Source organism: Sphaerodactylus townsendi, linkage group LG11 (genome assembly GCF_021028975.2).
Source record: "Sphaerodactylus townsendi isolate TG3544 linkage group LG11, MPM_Stown_v2.3, whole genome shotgun sequence".
In the NCBI taxonomy this organism is placed as follows: Eukaryota; Metazoa; Chordata; class Lepidosauria; order Squamata; family Sphaerodactylidae; genus Sphaerodactylus; species Sphaerodactylus townsendi.
This window is the reverse complement of record NC_059435.1, coordinates 77,342,405-77,356,627: the sequence shown is the minus strand read 5'-3', so window position 1 is coordinate 77,356,627 and position 14,223 is coordinate 77,342,405. Positions and strand designations below refer to the sequence as shown.

At 47.4% G+C, this 14,223-nt stretch overlaps 1 protein-coding gene, 1 long non-coding RNA gene and 2 other non-coding genes across 4 annotated transcripts in view; all 4 read right to left on the bottom strand.

Moving 5' to 3' along the window:
* The window catches only part of LOC125440664 (unconventional myosin-Ig-like), a 75,382-nt gene extending 73,692 nt beyond the window's left edge, over window positions 1–1,690 (bottom strand). Inside the window, exon 1 of the mRNA XM_048510523.1 lies at window positions 1,578–1,690. Within this exon, the coding sequence (XP_048366480.1) occupies window positions 1,578–1,672 (95 nt within the window). The 5' untranslated portion in view covers window positions 1,673–1,690. The remainder of the gene's footprint in view (window positions 1–1,577) is intronic.
* A 6,681-nt stretch (window positions 1,691–8,371) lies between these two features.
* On the bottom strand, window positions 8,372–14,223 carry LOC125441235. Its single transcript, XR_007245803.1, has 4 exons — window positions 14,069–14,223; window positions 11,209–11,344; window positions 9,681–9,912; window positions 8,372–8,823 (listed from the first exon to the last, which is right to left on the bottom strand). It is a non-coding gene; the product is annotated as an uncharacterized LOC125441235 (long non-coding RNA).
* LOC125441395 lies at window positions 10,354–10,491 on the bottom strand. The gene has a single exon (XR_007245851.1). It is a non-coding gene; the product is annotated as a small nucleolar RNA SNORA9 (small nucleolar RNA).
* Window positions 13,111–13,248, bottom strand: LOC125441394. The gene has a single exon (XR_007245850.1). It is a non-coding gene; the product is annotated as a small nucleolar RNA SNORA9 (small nucleolar RNA).

Genomic DNA, 14,223 nt, shown 5'->3' with positions numbered 1-14,223 from the left:
CGTCTACTGCCAACAGAAACAACTACTTCTCCTCTAATTGACTGCCTGTCAAATACTTAATACTTTCAAATACTTAATTTTGTTTCTAGAAATCAAAAGAAGGATACTTTCCTTAAACAAGGAACTTTACCATATTTCTAAAACATGTTTTTAAAACAGCCCAACAGGGAGAATTATCCCGTTTTCTACCTTCGCTAACCAGCCACATAGGAAACAACAGGACTTGATGATTTTTGGACCTAATGGAATTTCTAACGGAAAAGCAGACCCAATTAGTAACCCCCTCTCGGCACACACAAATAATTAGTAACCCACTCTCGGGAACTGGTGAGAACCTGCTGGATCCCACCTCCGGTTTTGGCCCAGTTCTCTAATCTGTCCAGGTCATTTTGAATTCTGACTCTGTCCCCTGGGGTATTAGCTACCTCTCCCAATTTGGTGTCATCTGCAGATTTGATTAGCACGGCCTCTATTTCATCATCCAAGTTGTTGATAAAAAATATTGAATAGGACTGGGCCCAGGACAGAACTCTGGGGCACCCCGCTAGTCACTTCTCTCCAACGTGCAGATGAGGCGTTGAGAACCTGCCTCTTAGAAGAAGATTTGGTTGCCCAAAAGGACTTGGGATAAATCGTGTTTTGACAAGCAGAGGGCAGGCGACCTATTCAGACGTGATCAAAGGGAGTGCTTCTTCATGCAACCCACACATGGAATCCATTTCCGTAAGATGCAACACTGGCCATGGTTTACAAGAGGGTTGGATGGAAATCATGAATCTATAAATCAGTGGTGGCGAACCTATGGCACGGGTACCAGAGGTGGCACTCAGAGCCTCTCTGTGGGCACGCATGCACAGAGTTCATCATGTGATAATAGTATAATTATTTCAGGGAGATTATTAGCATCAAACCTAAGACCTAGTTTTGGGGAAGCAGTGTAGGTCAACCCTGTTAAGTTCTGTTAAACCCCACTGGTTTTCATGGGAAGAACTAAAGCACGATCCTTTACCTGGGAGTAAGCTTGGCTGCTTCAAAGCAAAGCCCCCAACTACCACCAAGCTTACTCCCGAGTAACGCACGCCTTGGAGCCAACCCTTTTTTCTATACTAAAACCTCAGTATTCAGGTTAAATTGCCGTGTTGGCACTTTGCGATAAATAAGTGGGTTTTGTGTTGCAGTTTGGGCACTCGGTCTCGAAAAGGTTCGCCATCACTGCTATAAATCATAAAAAATTGCTGCCAGCGGTTTTTGGCTGAAAAGATGGACAAAAAACAAAGCAACAATAGCAATAAATCAACTGCTCCCTCTTCAGGGAAACACCAGGAGACGTAGACAGACAGAGGGGATATCTAACTGTATCATCCCATATTTGGGGACTGCCCTGAAATGTCTGACTTCCCCCACTACTGAGAAACGGAGGCCAGATGAGATGGACCCACCTCGTTCTGAACCAGCAGGAGGTGTTTCTCCTGTGTCCCTCCCTCCCGGCACAAGTCTTAGCCATGGACATGACCATCATGGCCCCATCTTTCAGGGCCTTCCTCATGCTCCCTTACTTCCTGGTATTCCGTCCTTACCTCAGTTTCAGGTTCTCCATGAATTCTTCCATGGTCACCTGGTCCAGGAGGACAAAGTCTGCTTTCCCAAACTCCAGGCTCTCCTGTTCAGCCATGCCGCCCAGCAACCACACCTGGAGTAACTCCCCAGATCTGGGCTATGTCTCCCCGGCAGAACGACAGAGACAGAGCGGATGACTCAACTCTCTGAACGAGAGCTGCTGGGCTGAGTTTCCTGCCCTGAGGTTGCTTCGCAGTAGAGTGGGTGGGGTTCTGTGGTTAGCAAAGACCTCTCGGCCGCTCACGGTTCCTGTTGCTGCTGGGATGTCATCTTCACTTGGTGGAGAGAAGAGACTTTACCAGCTCCTGGGCCGTACATGGGCCTGGTTACTTCATTCAGTGATGTGGGGCTTTTAGCTTTAGAAGGGAGGAAATGACATGAGGGTGGTGTCAGGATCTGCTGACTCCTGCAGTAACCAGACTCTGGGGTTCAGAAATCGGCTTATGAACAGGCTATGACAAACAGCAGGCAACCTCTATCTGTGGGTTCTGTGGGGCAGAACTTGGAATGAGTTTGCAACAACAAATTAAAAACAAAACAAAATGGTTTAATTTCTTAACATATAACATATAACATCAACATTTAACATCACACGTCAAGGTCCTGTTCAGGTTGCATTTTCAAGTCCTTATATTTACAGTCTACTGATACTGCCAAGTCCAATTCTTCTTTGCAAGTGGGTTGGCTCCTGAAGACTCCAATGGCTTGGTGAACAGGATTCAACATGATGAAGGTTTCCAGGAGAAATCCCCCACCCATTACAACCACAAAAAGTAAGCCCTGAAACAATAAACTCCAACATTTACTAACATAGCAAAAATAAACAACTACTCCTTCCCAGTAGTTCCCAACAATATTTGCAGTTTACTCTTCGCAACAAGCAGTGTTAAGCGCTTTATACAACCTAAGGTCCGAAGTTCAGGTAGCCTTGGAGTTCTCCTCCCAGAACTATACATGAGGGTCTCGCTTGCAGCCTCTTGCTGCTTTGAGTTCTCCACCCCTTACTGGGTCAACCCATTCTGGAGCATGGGGTTACAGACAAGCTCTGCTTGAAAACCGGTGTTCCCCAACAACATTAAGTGCGTGGGTTGGATATCTTTTCCCCAGAGAGGTGGGGATCCAGCAGGTTCTCACAGGTTCCTGAGAGTAGGTTAGCTTTCATTATTTGTGTGTAAAGCCGGGAGAGGGGGTTACTAATTGGTGATTTTGGCCTTCAGTTATGCACGCCACAGTTTGGAATCCCACCACCATTGGAACCTTGTTACTTTAAAATTTCTTGCCTTAGTTATGCCTCCTCAGCAGAAGTGCCAGCAGGAATCCTGGTGAGTTTTGCAGTCTAGCAGGAGGGTGCACCGGCGCTGGCATGTGGCAGCTCTGCACCCGCATGCGGCATTCAAGCTTCCCACTCCATGACCTCAGTGCAGCTGCTGCGCCCTGGCTAAGCAGCCCCGCCCCAGGAAATGGAATGCCAATGCAGCCATCAGCCCCATTGGCTACGCCACAGCTCTTGGAATCCCCACGCCACCACCATGGGAACCTGTTACTAAATTTTTTGGATCCCACCACTGCCTTTCCCCCTCAGACATCTCTCCAGCCTCTACCCTTGGGATCTCAGCAGGGTGAAATCACTAACAGAGGTCTCAAGCAGTGCCAAGAAGACTCCAACGCCACCCAAGATGAGGCCAGGTGCTCCCACCCTCAGGGGAAGGAAGTCTCTGTGTGCCTAAAGCGAAAGAAACTAAGCCAGGGGCTACCCTATTGCCCCCTGCTCCTGACCCACTTCAAAATCTTTTTCTACTGCAAGGGACAACTGTATATCCCCTCGGCCTTAAAGGTTTTTCTAGCCAAAGTCTTGCAGCAGCTCCTCTACAGGGTTCCGATTTGGATAACGGCAATTGGCCATGCTGGCAGGGACTGATGGGATTTGTCGTCCATGAACATCTGGAGAGCCACAGGTTGCAGATCCCTGCATGACAGCTGCTGAAGTTGGAGTGAAGCATACTGTGGATAAGCATAAGCATTGTCACTGTGCACGCACAACGAAATTTACAGCAGCATTCCTCGATGCACACAATTTCAGACTCATACCCCATCCTCACTTTCCCCTCCCTCCACCCATCCCTACACAGCCCCAAACACATCAACACAAAGCCGCGGAGTTCAGCATAGCCACAGCTCTAGAGTAGAAGCTGTCTCTAAGCCTCTTTGTCCTAGTCTTGATAGACCTGTATCGTCTGCCGGATGGTAACAGTTCAAAAAGAGAGTGTGCTGGATGAGACGGGTTCCTCAGTATATTTTGGGCTTTCTTCAGGCTTCGGGAATTATAGAGTTCTTCCAAGGAGGGGGCAGCCGATAATCCTCTGTGCATACCTTGATTTTAGCATACCTTAAGAACATAAGAACATAAGAACAAGCCAGCTGGATCAGACCAGAGTCCATCTAGTCCAGCTCTCTGCTACTCGCAGTGGCCCACCAGGTGCCTTTGGGAGGTTAGCTACATGTAGGATGCCGTGAAAGCAATGGCTCTTCTGTGGCTGTTGCTCCCGCAAAGGCACCTGGACTGTTAGCAGGCATTTGCAATCTTCAGGGATCAGGCAAGATGGGATCAAGATTGGTGGAAGGCCATAAATCGAATTTCTCCTCCATAAATCTGTCCAAGCCCCTTTTAAAGCTATCCAGGTTAGTGGCCATCACCACCTCCTGTGGCAGCATATTCCAAACACCAATCACACGTTGCGTGAAGAAGTGTTTCCTTTTATTAGTTCTAATTCTTCCCCCCAGCATTTTCAATGAATGCCCCCTGGTTCTAGTATTGTGAGAAAGAGAGAAAAATTTCTCTCTGTCAACATTTTCTACCCCATGCATAATTTTATAGACTTCAATCATATCCTACCTTGATTTTAGTAAAGCTTTTGACAAGGTGCCCCATAATATTCTCCCAAGTAAGCTAGAGAAATGTGGACTACTAGATAATACTGTTATGATTATTGATGTTCTTGTTGTTTATAATTCTTTGTTTATAATATGTTTATTGATCCTCTGTTTATTGATATTTTGTTGCTTGATGTTATGATTACTGACGTTTGCTATTATGCTGTTGTTGTTCACCGCCCTGAGCCCTTTGGGGGAGGGAGGGCGGTATACAAATCAAATAATACATTACAAAACAATACTACTATGGACTTGTAATTGGTTGACTGATCGAACTCAAAGGGTGCCCATTAATGGTCATCTTCATCTTGGTGAGAAGTGACTCCCAGGTCTGAGACTCCCAGAAGGGAAGGGCAAGGACATTGTAAGCCCCTTTGAGACTCCTTACAGGAGAGAACGGGGGCATACAAATCCAACACTACTTCTTCAAGCAAGCCCTGACAAGAGCAGCAGGGAAGGACGCATCTTGCTCGGGGCAATAAATACCTGCTTTGTTACATGACACAGAATTAGCAGATGGGATTCTCCATGGCGAGGCGGCATGGTGACCATTGGCTCTGATAGCTTTAACAGCGAATTAAGCAAACCCTCGGAAGACAGGGTCTCCCGACCTTTTCAGACTGCAGTTGCTCAATGGAAGATTCACCGAACACTAGTAATTCACAGGCTGAGACTGAACAAAAGGAGCGGCAAACCTTAAACCAGCTCAATTGGTGCTGCAGAGCAGTTTGGACCAGAACTGGCAAGATGGACCTGTTCCACCAGGCGTTTGGCCAGCTGGGTTGAAGAGAACAGTGCCCAATTCCATCTAGGCGTCCTGTGGGCACGGGGTTGAGGTGGCAGGAGGGCATGTCGCCATCAGTTAAGTTATGGTTCCTAAATTTCAGAAATTTAATTAGAATTGGATTTATTGTAGTGGGAAACGCAAATGGTTTTAATGTTGTGCTTTTAATACATTGTCAAATATATTTTACTGTTGTGCACCACCCTGAGCTCATTGGGGGAGGGCAGTTTATGAATATAATAAACAAACAAACAAACCAACCTGCCAATCTGTTCCATGAACAGCACTGCTCTCCCCTGGCATTTGTGGGATGGAGCCACAAGATCCCGTTTGCATTCCAGTAGGTGCCTACCTGGCCTGGGCAGGTGTAGACGCAAGCTAAGGTTTGGCCAGCTGGAGTTGTAAACAGAGGGCAGCCCCAGCACCTCCCCTGACCCACTCCTGGGAAAACTGCCTGGAGGGCACCCTGACGCCAACATGACTTTATTTGGGGATTTATTTATTTATTTATGGGATTTTTATACCGCCCAACCCCCGAAGGGCTCTGCCATTCCTTTGCAAGGATTATCTCCGAGGGAGTGTGTTCTTGGGTGAACCACAAGTCATAGAGCAGATTTGCCAGATGGGATTTTTCAGAACAAACTCTGCTTGCTTTCTATCTAGTGCAGTGGTGGCGAACCTTTGGTTGTCCAGTTGTTATGGACTACAATTCCCATCAGCCCCTGCCAGCATGGCCAATTGACGGGAATTGTAGTCCATAACCATCTTCAGCATTTGCCATCCTTGGAGCCAACTGTTTTTTCTAAACTAGAACATCAGATTCATAGAATCATAGGGTTGGAAGAAACCACCAGAGCCATCCAGTCCAACCCCCTGCCGTGCAGGGACACACCATCAAAGCACCCTTGACAGATGGCCATCCAGCCTGTTTAAAAGCCTCCCAAGGAGGCCCCGCCCCCACCCCCGAGGCAGGACATTGTTGAACAGCTCTGCCAGAAGGCTCTTCCTAATGTTTGGGTGGAATCTCTGTTCCTGTATTCTGAATTCATTATACTTCTTGTCCTGGTCTCTGGAGCAACAGAAAAGGAGGTTTCCGACACGGCATCCCTTCAAATATTTAAACATGGCTGTCATGCCCCCCCTCCCTTAACCTTCGCTTCTCCGCCCAGGAATGCCCCGCCCCCGGAATGCCAGGCCACGCCCCCGTCGTGCCCCGCCCAGCCCCACTGGCGCTACGCCAGTTTGAATCCCACCACCATGGGAACCTGTTACTAAAATTTTTGGATCCCACCACTGCTCGTAAGGCACAGAATCCAGAATTTTGGTCCCCCTCCTCTGGACCCGTTCCTTCTTGAATTGTGGTGCCCAGAATTGTACACAATATTCCAGGTGAGGCCAAACCAATGCAGAATAGAGTAATACTGTTACATCTTTCCATCGAGACACTATACCCCTATTGATGCTGCCCAGAATTACATTGGTTTTCTTGGCTGCTGCATCACACTACTGACTCACGTTCAGTTTGTGATTTACTAGGACGTCTATATTTTGTAAAACATAATAATAGTGAAAAGCTTTTTTGTAGGATATTTCTGTGATGTTGAGCTGATAAATTCCCCTTCTGGTGCTCTTGCATACTGTTTCTAGGGCAGAAGAAAACGTGGCTACATGCTGAGCAGGGTTGGGGGGCGTGGGATATTTGTCATTACTGAGATTCTTTAAAGAACACGGTGCCTCCTCAGCCACAGGGTAGGAACTGGGTTCTTCCGACCTGCTCAGGAAACTGGTCTCTTCTTAACCTACTCAGAGAATGCTCCAAACCACATGAGAGGTAAAGATGCAGACTCTGACCATCCAGGGTACCCTAAATTCCTGCCGGCTGCCCTTAAATGGCTTAGTTCTTGTCAACCTGAAGCCGCGCTGCCTTTGGCCTGCTTTGCCACTGTGACGGCTAGTTCCTGTCTGTGGTTGGTGAAATCACTTCCTCTTTGAAAGGAAGGCATCTGCAGCAGCAAGTGCTCCAACCAGGGAGCCCACACGGGTTGCCACACAGACCCTCGAGTCTAACCCTAACCCTGCTGTAACCACCCAAAAAAAGTTCTGAGAACTGAAACTCTTAGGAGCAGTAAGAATGGAGACACAGTGCATGTAGAAATCTCCCCCCCCCCCCAAAAGCTGTTCTACAAAGAATATTTATGGGACAGCTCAGAAGAGACGTTGTTTCTCCCAATCCTCTTTTCTTACAAGCTGTTCCAGAAGGGCCCCCAAGCCTAAGGAATGGCTTTTGGAAAAGGGGGTGGGGGTGACACCATTCTATATAGCCCGCTCCAGCTTAGTTCCTTGAGAACTGAATCACAAGCAGTTAAAAGATGGAAAATATAACAGTAATTGTGAAGGAAGAGATCCTAAGACCGTGGGGGCAAACCTATGGCACTCCAGATGTTCATGGACTACAATTCCCATCAGCCCTGCCAGCATGGCCAATCGGCCATGCTGGCAGGGGCTGATGGGAATTGTAGTTCATGAACATCTGGAGTGCCATAGGTTCGCCACCACTGTCCTAAGATATCCCTCAGTCACACTACAAAACATCCCCTGCCCCAATTCTGGGTTACATACATGGGAAAAATACTCCTCATGTGCAAAGGAAAGGGATCATTTCTCATGGATTTCCCCCTGCCCCCAGAAGCAGCATTCCAAGCTGAGTGGAAGTTAAGTCACACAACTGTGCAGGGGAAGTTGCCGTCCCCCCTGCTCCAGGACTTTGTAGTCAGGCTGTGAAAGAGAAGACCAAAGAAATGGACAACACAGCTGATATGGCCATCTCTCTCTGTGTGTCTCTCGCAAAGAATTACAGGCAGGGAAAGAAATCTCCCCTTAACCAACCAGATAATGGAACCGATACCACCTTGAACGCCCCACCCACTATCACTGCCTGGGCCTGACATCCTGTTTTGAGTGTAGGTTATTTCCAAAGCCATTTCTCAATGTGGGTCATTTCTCAAAGTGTGCCCACCAGAAAAACAAGAGGACCCGTGATGACTCCCTTTGTATGTTTATTAAAAGAAGTTGATGCACGGCAGGCAGATACTTCCTCTTTTGAGACCGTTCAGGTTCTTCACCCTGCCCAGAAATTAGTCAGCCAGTGACTAAGGAAGAGAAGAGGGCAATCCCATCAGCTCAGCGTCACGCAGCAACATCAGAGAATCTGCCAGTGCATTAGCCTGTACACTCCCACACACGCCAGCTGGGTGACCTTGGGCTAGTCACAGCTTCTCGGAGCTCTCTCAGCCCCACCCACCTCACAGGGTGTTTGTTGTGAGGGGGGAAGGGCAAGGAGACTGTAAGCCCCTTTGAGTCTCCTGCGGGAGAGAAAGGGGGGATATAAATCCAAACTCTTCTTCTTCTTCTAATTGTAACACCCGGTTGGCAGTACGGGAGCATCCCTGGAGTATCTTGTCAGATAGGAGTGAGAATCTCCTCATGAAAACCTGGAAGGAAACAGCCAAGACGCTGAAGGTCAGGAACGCTGCAGAAATAGTTCAATGTTTAGACCAGACATTTCCAAATCTTTAGGTCATGACCAACCCGTTCTTCCACCGCCTCCCCAGGAGAACTAGACCAAAGCCTTCCAATGCATGGAGCTAGTTCCCCCAAACTGTTTTTTTCCAGGGTCGTTCCTGGGACCCGCTGCTGAGGGTCAAAACAGCGCATCACAAAGCAAGACACTCCAAAAATCTGAAAGCTATGAACAGAAATAGCCACTAAACTGATCTGAGGCCCTCACCCCACCATGCTGAGTACAATGCCCAACAGCAGCAACATTAAGGCCTCTTTCATAGCATAATAATAATCAGAAAAGATGCAAATTCAAGAAACTAGTGGGAGGGGTCAAGTGATTTGTAAGCCCCCTCTGGTCATCCTCTTCAGCACTGAATAAGTTCTCAGGGATAAGAACCGCAGAAGGGCCCTACTGGATCAGACCAGGGAGGGTCCATCTAGTCCAGCATCCTGTCTCATGCAGTGGCCAACCAGTTCCCCTGGAGGTCCAAATAATAGGGCTTAGAGGCCAAGGCCTTCCCCTGATAAGAACCTGATAAGAACCCTGCTGGATCAGACCAATGAAGGTCCATCTTGTCCAGCATCCCGTCTCACACAGGGACCAACTAGTTCCTCTGGAGGTCCAACAACAGGGCAGAGAGGCTGAGGCCTTCCCCCATAAGAACCTCCGAAGAGCCCTGCTGGATCAGACCAAGGAGGGTCCATCTAGTCCAGCATCCCGTCTCACACAGGGACCAACCAGCTCCTCTGGAGGTCCAACAACAGGGCACAGACGCCCAGGCCTTACCCTTTTTTAGCGGACGCAGAAGAAATGAGACAAGCCATAAAGAGGGATGCTGTTTTGCATGCTGATGGTCCCATGTTGAATTCTGGCATCGCCCGTTCAGAGAACCAAGCAGTAGGTCACTTGAGAGATCTCAGACAGAGACCCTGGAAAGGCGCTGTCCACCTTAATAGGTCATCCTAGCTTCCGCGGACCAGGGGTCTGATTCAGTAGAAGGCACCTTCCTTGTCCAAGCCTATAAAGGTAAGAACAGGTTTATTTCCATCCACACCCAACCTTCCAATAAAACCTTGCCAATGAATGAATCCTCATACATTTTATAAATGTACGCAAGTTTTTTCAGGTATACAGTTTGCCCTGCAAGTCAAGAAAAGGGCAGAGGAGCGCTGGGGTTTCCCTGGGCGGCAAGCAGTAAACTTTGTGCTCACGAATGTCCCGCATGGAACTGCAGACCATGCTCTGCCCTCCTTCTCCGCTGCTGCTGCTCCAGTTCTTCACTGGTGCGCTGACTCATGGGCCTCGGGGTCTTTTCACCAGCAGCCAGGGCTCCCTAGCTTTGCATTAAGCTTCAGCATTTAAGGAGTCTTTCAAGCGGGATCGGGGAAATTCGTCACAAGAGGGCAAGACCTTCCCCAGGCCATCCTGGAGAACAGCCACTCCCATTTTACGGAGCAATGCTTGTCTGAGATTTCTATAACCTCACCCCGAAGTTGGAGCGGAGCAAGGCCTCAAACCATCTCAGGTCTTCTCTTGCAAGCGCTACAGGAGTGATCAAGGTCACGGATGAGACCCGGCCATGCTGGAAGGCTTGCGGGGGGGGGGGGTGCACAAGAGAACAAGGGAAAGTCTGCTGCCTGTTGCTACCAAGGCTGCTACACTCCCACCAGAAAAACTCCTCGGAAAAACTTCTCACAATACTAGAACCAGGAGGCATTCATTGAAAATGCTGGGGGGAAGAATTAGGACTAATAAAAGGAAACACTTCTTCACGCAACGTGTGATTGGTGTTTGGAATATGCTGCCACAGGAGGTGGTGATGGCCACTCACCTGGATAGCTTTAAAAAGGGCTTGGACAGATTTATGAAGGAGAAGTCGATCTATGGCTACCAATCTTGATCCTCCTTGATCTGAGATTGCAAATGCCTTAGCAGACCAGGTGCTCAGGAGCAGCAGCAGCAGCAGCAGGCCATTGCTTTCACCTCCTGCACGTGAGCTCCCAAAGGCACCTGGTGGGCCACTGCGAGTAGCAGAGAGCTGGACTAGATGGACTCTGGTCTGATCCAGCAGGCTAGTTCTTATGTTCTTAACGGGCAAAATTCTCTCTAACGCAGAACAGAAGCAAAGTGTGCCTAACCAACAACTGCCAACCATAACTTATGTAAACACCATTACAGCACGCTTATTGTGACCCCAGAGGGTGTTTAAGGCAAGAGTCAAACATGTCCCACTTCTGGCCCTTTCCGCACAAAACCTGAAAACGTTTCTAAGATGTTTTCAATCCCCTTTACCATGATTTATGCTCGCACTCACCCCCTCCAAACAATCCTCCCTTCTTTCTTCCTTTTTGTTTGAGAACATTACTTCTGTGCTTCACAGCAGAGTGCTACAATTCTCTCCACCTTCTATTGTCCATCCTTCAATGATTAGCGACTCCCCATAAAGAAACCTGCAGGAAAAACAAGCGAAGAGCAAGGAGTGAGCTGAGAAAATGGCGTCAATGAGGAAGGGGCCCGAGGTCACCAAGAAAGCTTTTCAGCAGAGGAAGGATCTGAACGCAGGCCTTACGGACCCCCAGTCTCTCAACCTGGAGTGCATATTCACGTCTGAAGGCTCCACATGGCTGGCGGTGTTGCCCATTCAGGCAATAGCCACGGTTAGAGGTGGCAAAAGTTACCTAGACCTGAAAAGTTTGTCTTACCTTGACATATCAAGGAGCAGAACAAGCCATTTATATTAAGTGGGAAAAGTTAGCAGTAATAATTTTCTTACTGTCTCTAACATTTCCCACTTAATATAAATGTTAAGAATGTTATAAATGTTAAAATGTTATAAATGAAAAAATGTTACGAATGTTAAAAAAGGCTAGAAATACTCAGTAAGGTTTTGCAGAGTGCATGCAGCCATTTGGGTTTGTGTGTCAGCTCTGTTGAGACAAGTAAGAAAATTATTACTGCTAACATTTCCCACTATAGTAATTATTAATGTTTTTGTAAAACCAATTTTGTAAAATTGTTACTTTATATAAATGTTAAAAATGGTGTTAGATGTTACTAGAATCTAATGTACAAGTTATACTATGTTGTTTATTTATTGGTAGAAAGACCTGTGCGTGGCAAACGAATGAATAATTTTTCCTGAAAGAATTGCTTCTCCGGAGGAAGACTACAGTGAAAACGTACTTATAAACGTGCGAGTAGTTTGGGAAGTACTTTCTATATGGAATATAATCATCCTAAAGATATTGAAAAAATGAACTATTTTTGTTTAGTAGATATTGAAGATATGGATTATATATCTCAAAAATGAACTTTTATTGTTGAAAAAATATATTTGTTTTTCAAAAAATTGGATGTACAATCATTGGATTCAGTAACTGGACAATTATAATATATATATAAATACATTTATTGAATATATTGATCCTCCGTCTTCAGTGTGTGATGCGCTGTTTTGTTCCTCTCTCATATCAAGGAGCAGCACACATAGTTCCCAAGATTCATGGAGACAGCCCACTGGGGTGCTCTGGCAACTACCTCCGATTAATAATTAAAGACTTTATTTTGTAAATTCGCTGGTATCTAGAACAGTTGAGATGTCTAGATCAAGGGAGGTGACAGTACCTCTCTATTCTGCATTGGCCAGACCTCACTTGGAATGCTGGGTCCAGTTCTGGGCAGCACAACTCAAGAAGGATATTGACAGGCTGGAACAGGTCTAGAGGAAGGGGAGCAAAATGGTAAAAGGTCTGGATTCCATGCCCTAGGAGCAGTGCCGTAGGAGGTTAAGAGCTTGTGGATCTAATCTGGAGGAACCGGGTTTGATTCCCCGCTCCGCCGCCTGAGCTGTGGAGGCTTCTCTGGGGAATTCAGAGTAGCCTGTGCACTCCCACACACGCCAGCTGGGTGACCTTGGGCTAGTCACAGCTTCTCGGAGCTCTCTCAGCCCCACCCACTTCACAGGGTGTTTGTTGTGAGGGGGGGAAGGGCAAGGAGATTGTCAGCCCCTTTGAGTCTCCTGCAGGAGAGAAAGGGGGATATAAATCCAAACTCCTCCTCCTCGGGGTCTTTTCACCAGCAGCCAGGGCTCCCTAGCTTTGCATTAAGCGTCAGCATTTAAGGAGTCTTCAAGCGGGATCAGGGAAATTCGTCACAAAAGGGCAAGACCTTCCCCAGTCCATCTCGGAGAACAGCAACTCCCATTTTACGGAGCAATGCTTGTCTGAGATTTCTATAACCTCACCCCGAAGTTGGGGCAGAGCAAGGCCTCAAACCATCTCAGGTCTTCTCTTGCAAGCACTACAGGAGTGATCAGGGTCATGGATGAGACCCGGCCATGCTGGAAGGCTTGCGGTGCACAAGAGAACAAGGGAAAGTCCTGTAACATCTGCCGCCTGTTGCTACCAAGGCTGCTACACTCCCACCAGAAAAACTCCCCAGGATCAAGGTGTGAAAGTTGATTTCTAGCCTTCTTGCTGCACAGCTGCGATCCAATTAGTTTTGAGTTTGCAGAACTCACAAGAACAGTCCCGGCTGGTGATAACTTCCACCCTGAACCCAGTGGTGGGATCCAAAAATTTTAATAACAGGTTCCGATGGTGGTGGGAGTCAAACAGTGGCGCCGCCGCAAACACGCACCTCCAGTCCCTATTGGGAAGGAGATTGCTTTAGTAACCCCTTCTCGGCACTCAGAAAAACTTAGGCTCATTCCGCACATGCAGAATAATGCACTTTCAAACTGCTTTCAGTGCTCTTTGAAGCTGTGCAGAATAGCAAAATCCACTTGCAAACAATTGTGAAAGTGGTTTGAAAACACATTATTTTGCGTGTGCGGAAGGGGCCTTAGTAACCACTTCTAGAGAAGTGGTGAGAACTGGTTGGATCCCACCTCTGCCTGAACCTTGCCCTGAAACCAAAAACATGAATGAATTCTCTTAACGGGCAAAATTCTCTTCACCGCAGAACAGAAGCAAAGTGTGCCTAACCAACAACTGCCAACCATAAGTTATGTAAACACCGTTACAGCACGCTTATTGTGACCCCAGAGGGTGTTTAAGGCAAGAGCCAACAGGGGTGATTTGCTGTGGCGCACTTCTGGCCCTTTCCACACAAAACCTGAAAATGTTTCTAAGATGTTTTCAATCCCCTTTACCATGATTTATGTTCGCACTCACCCTCTCCAAACAATTCTCCTTTCTTTCTTCTTCTGTTTGAGAACATTATTTCTGTGCTTCACAGCAGAGTGCTACAATTCTCTCCACCTTCTACAGTCCATCCTTCAATGATTAGCGACTCCCCATAAAGAAACCTGCAGGAAAAACAAGCGAAG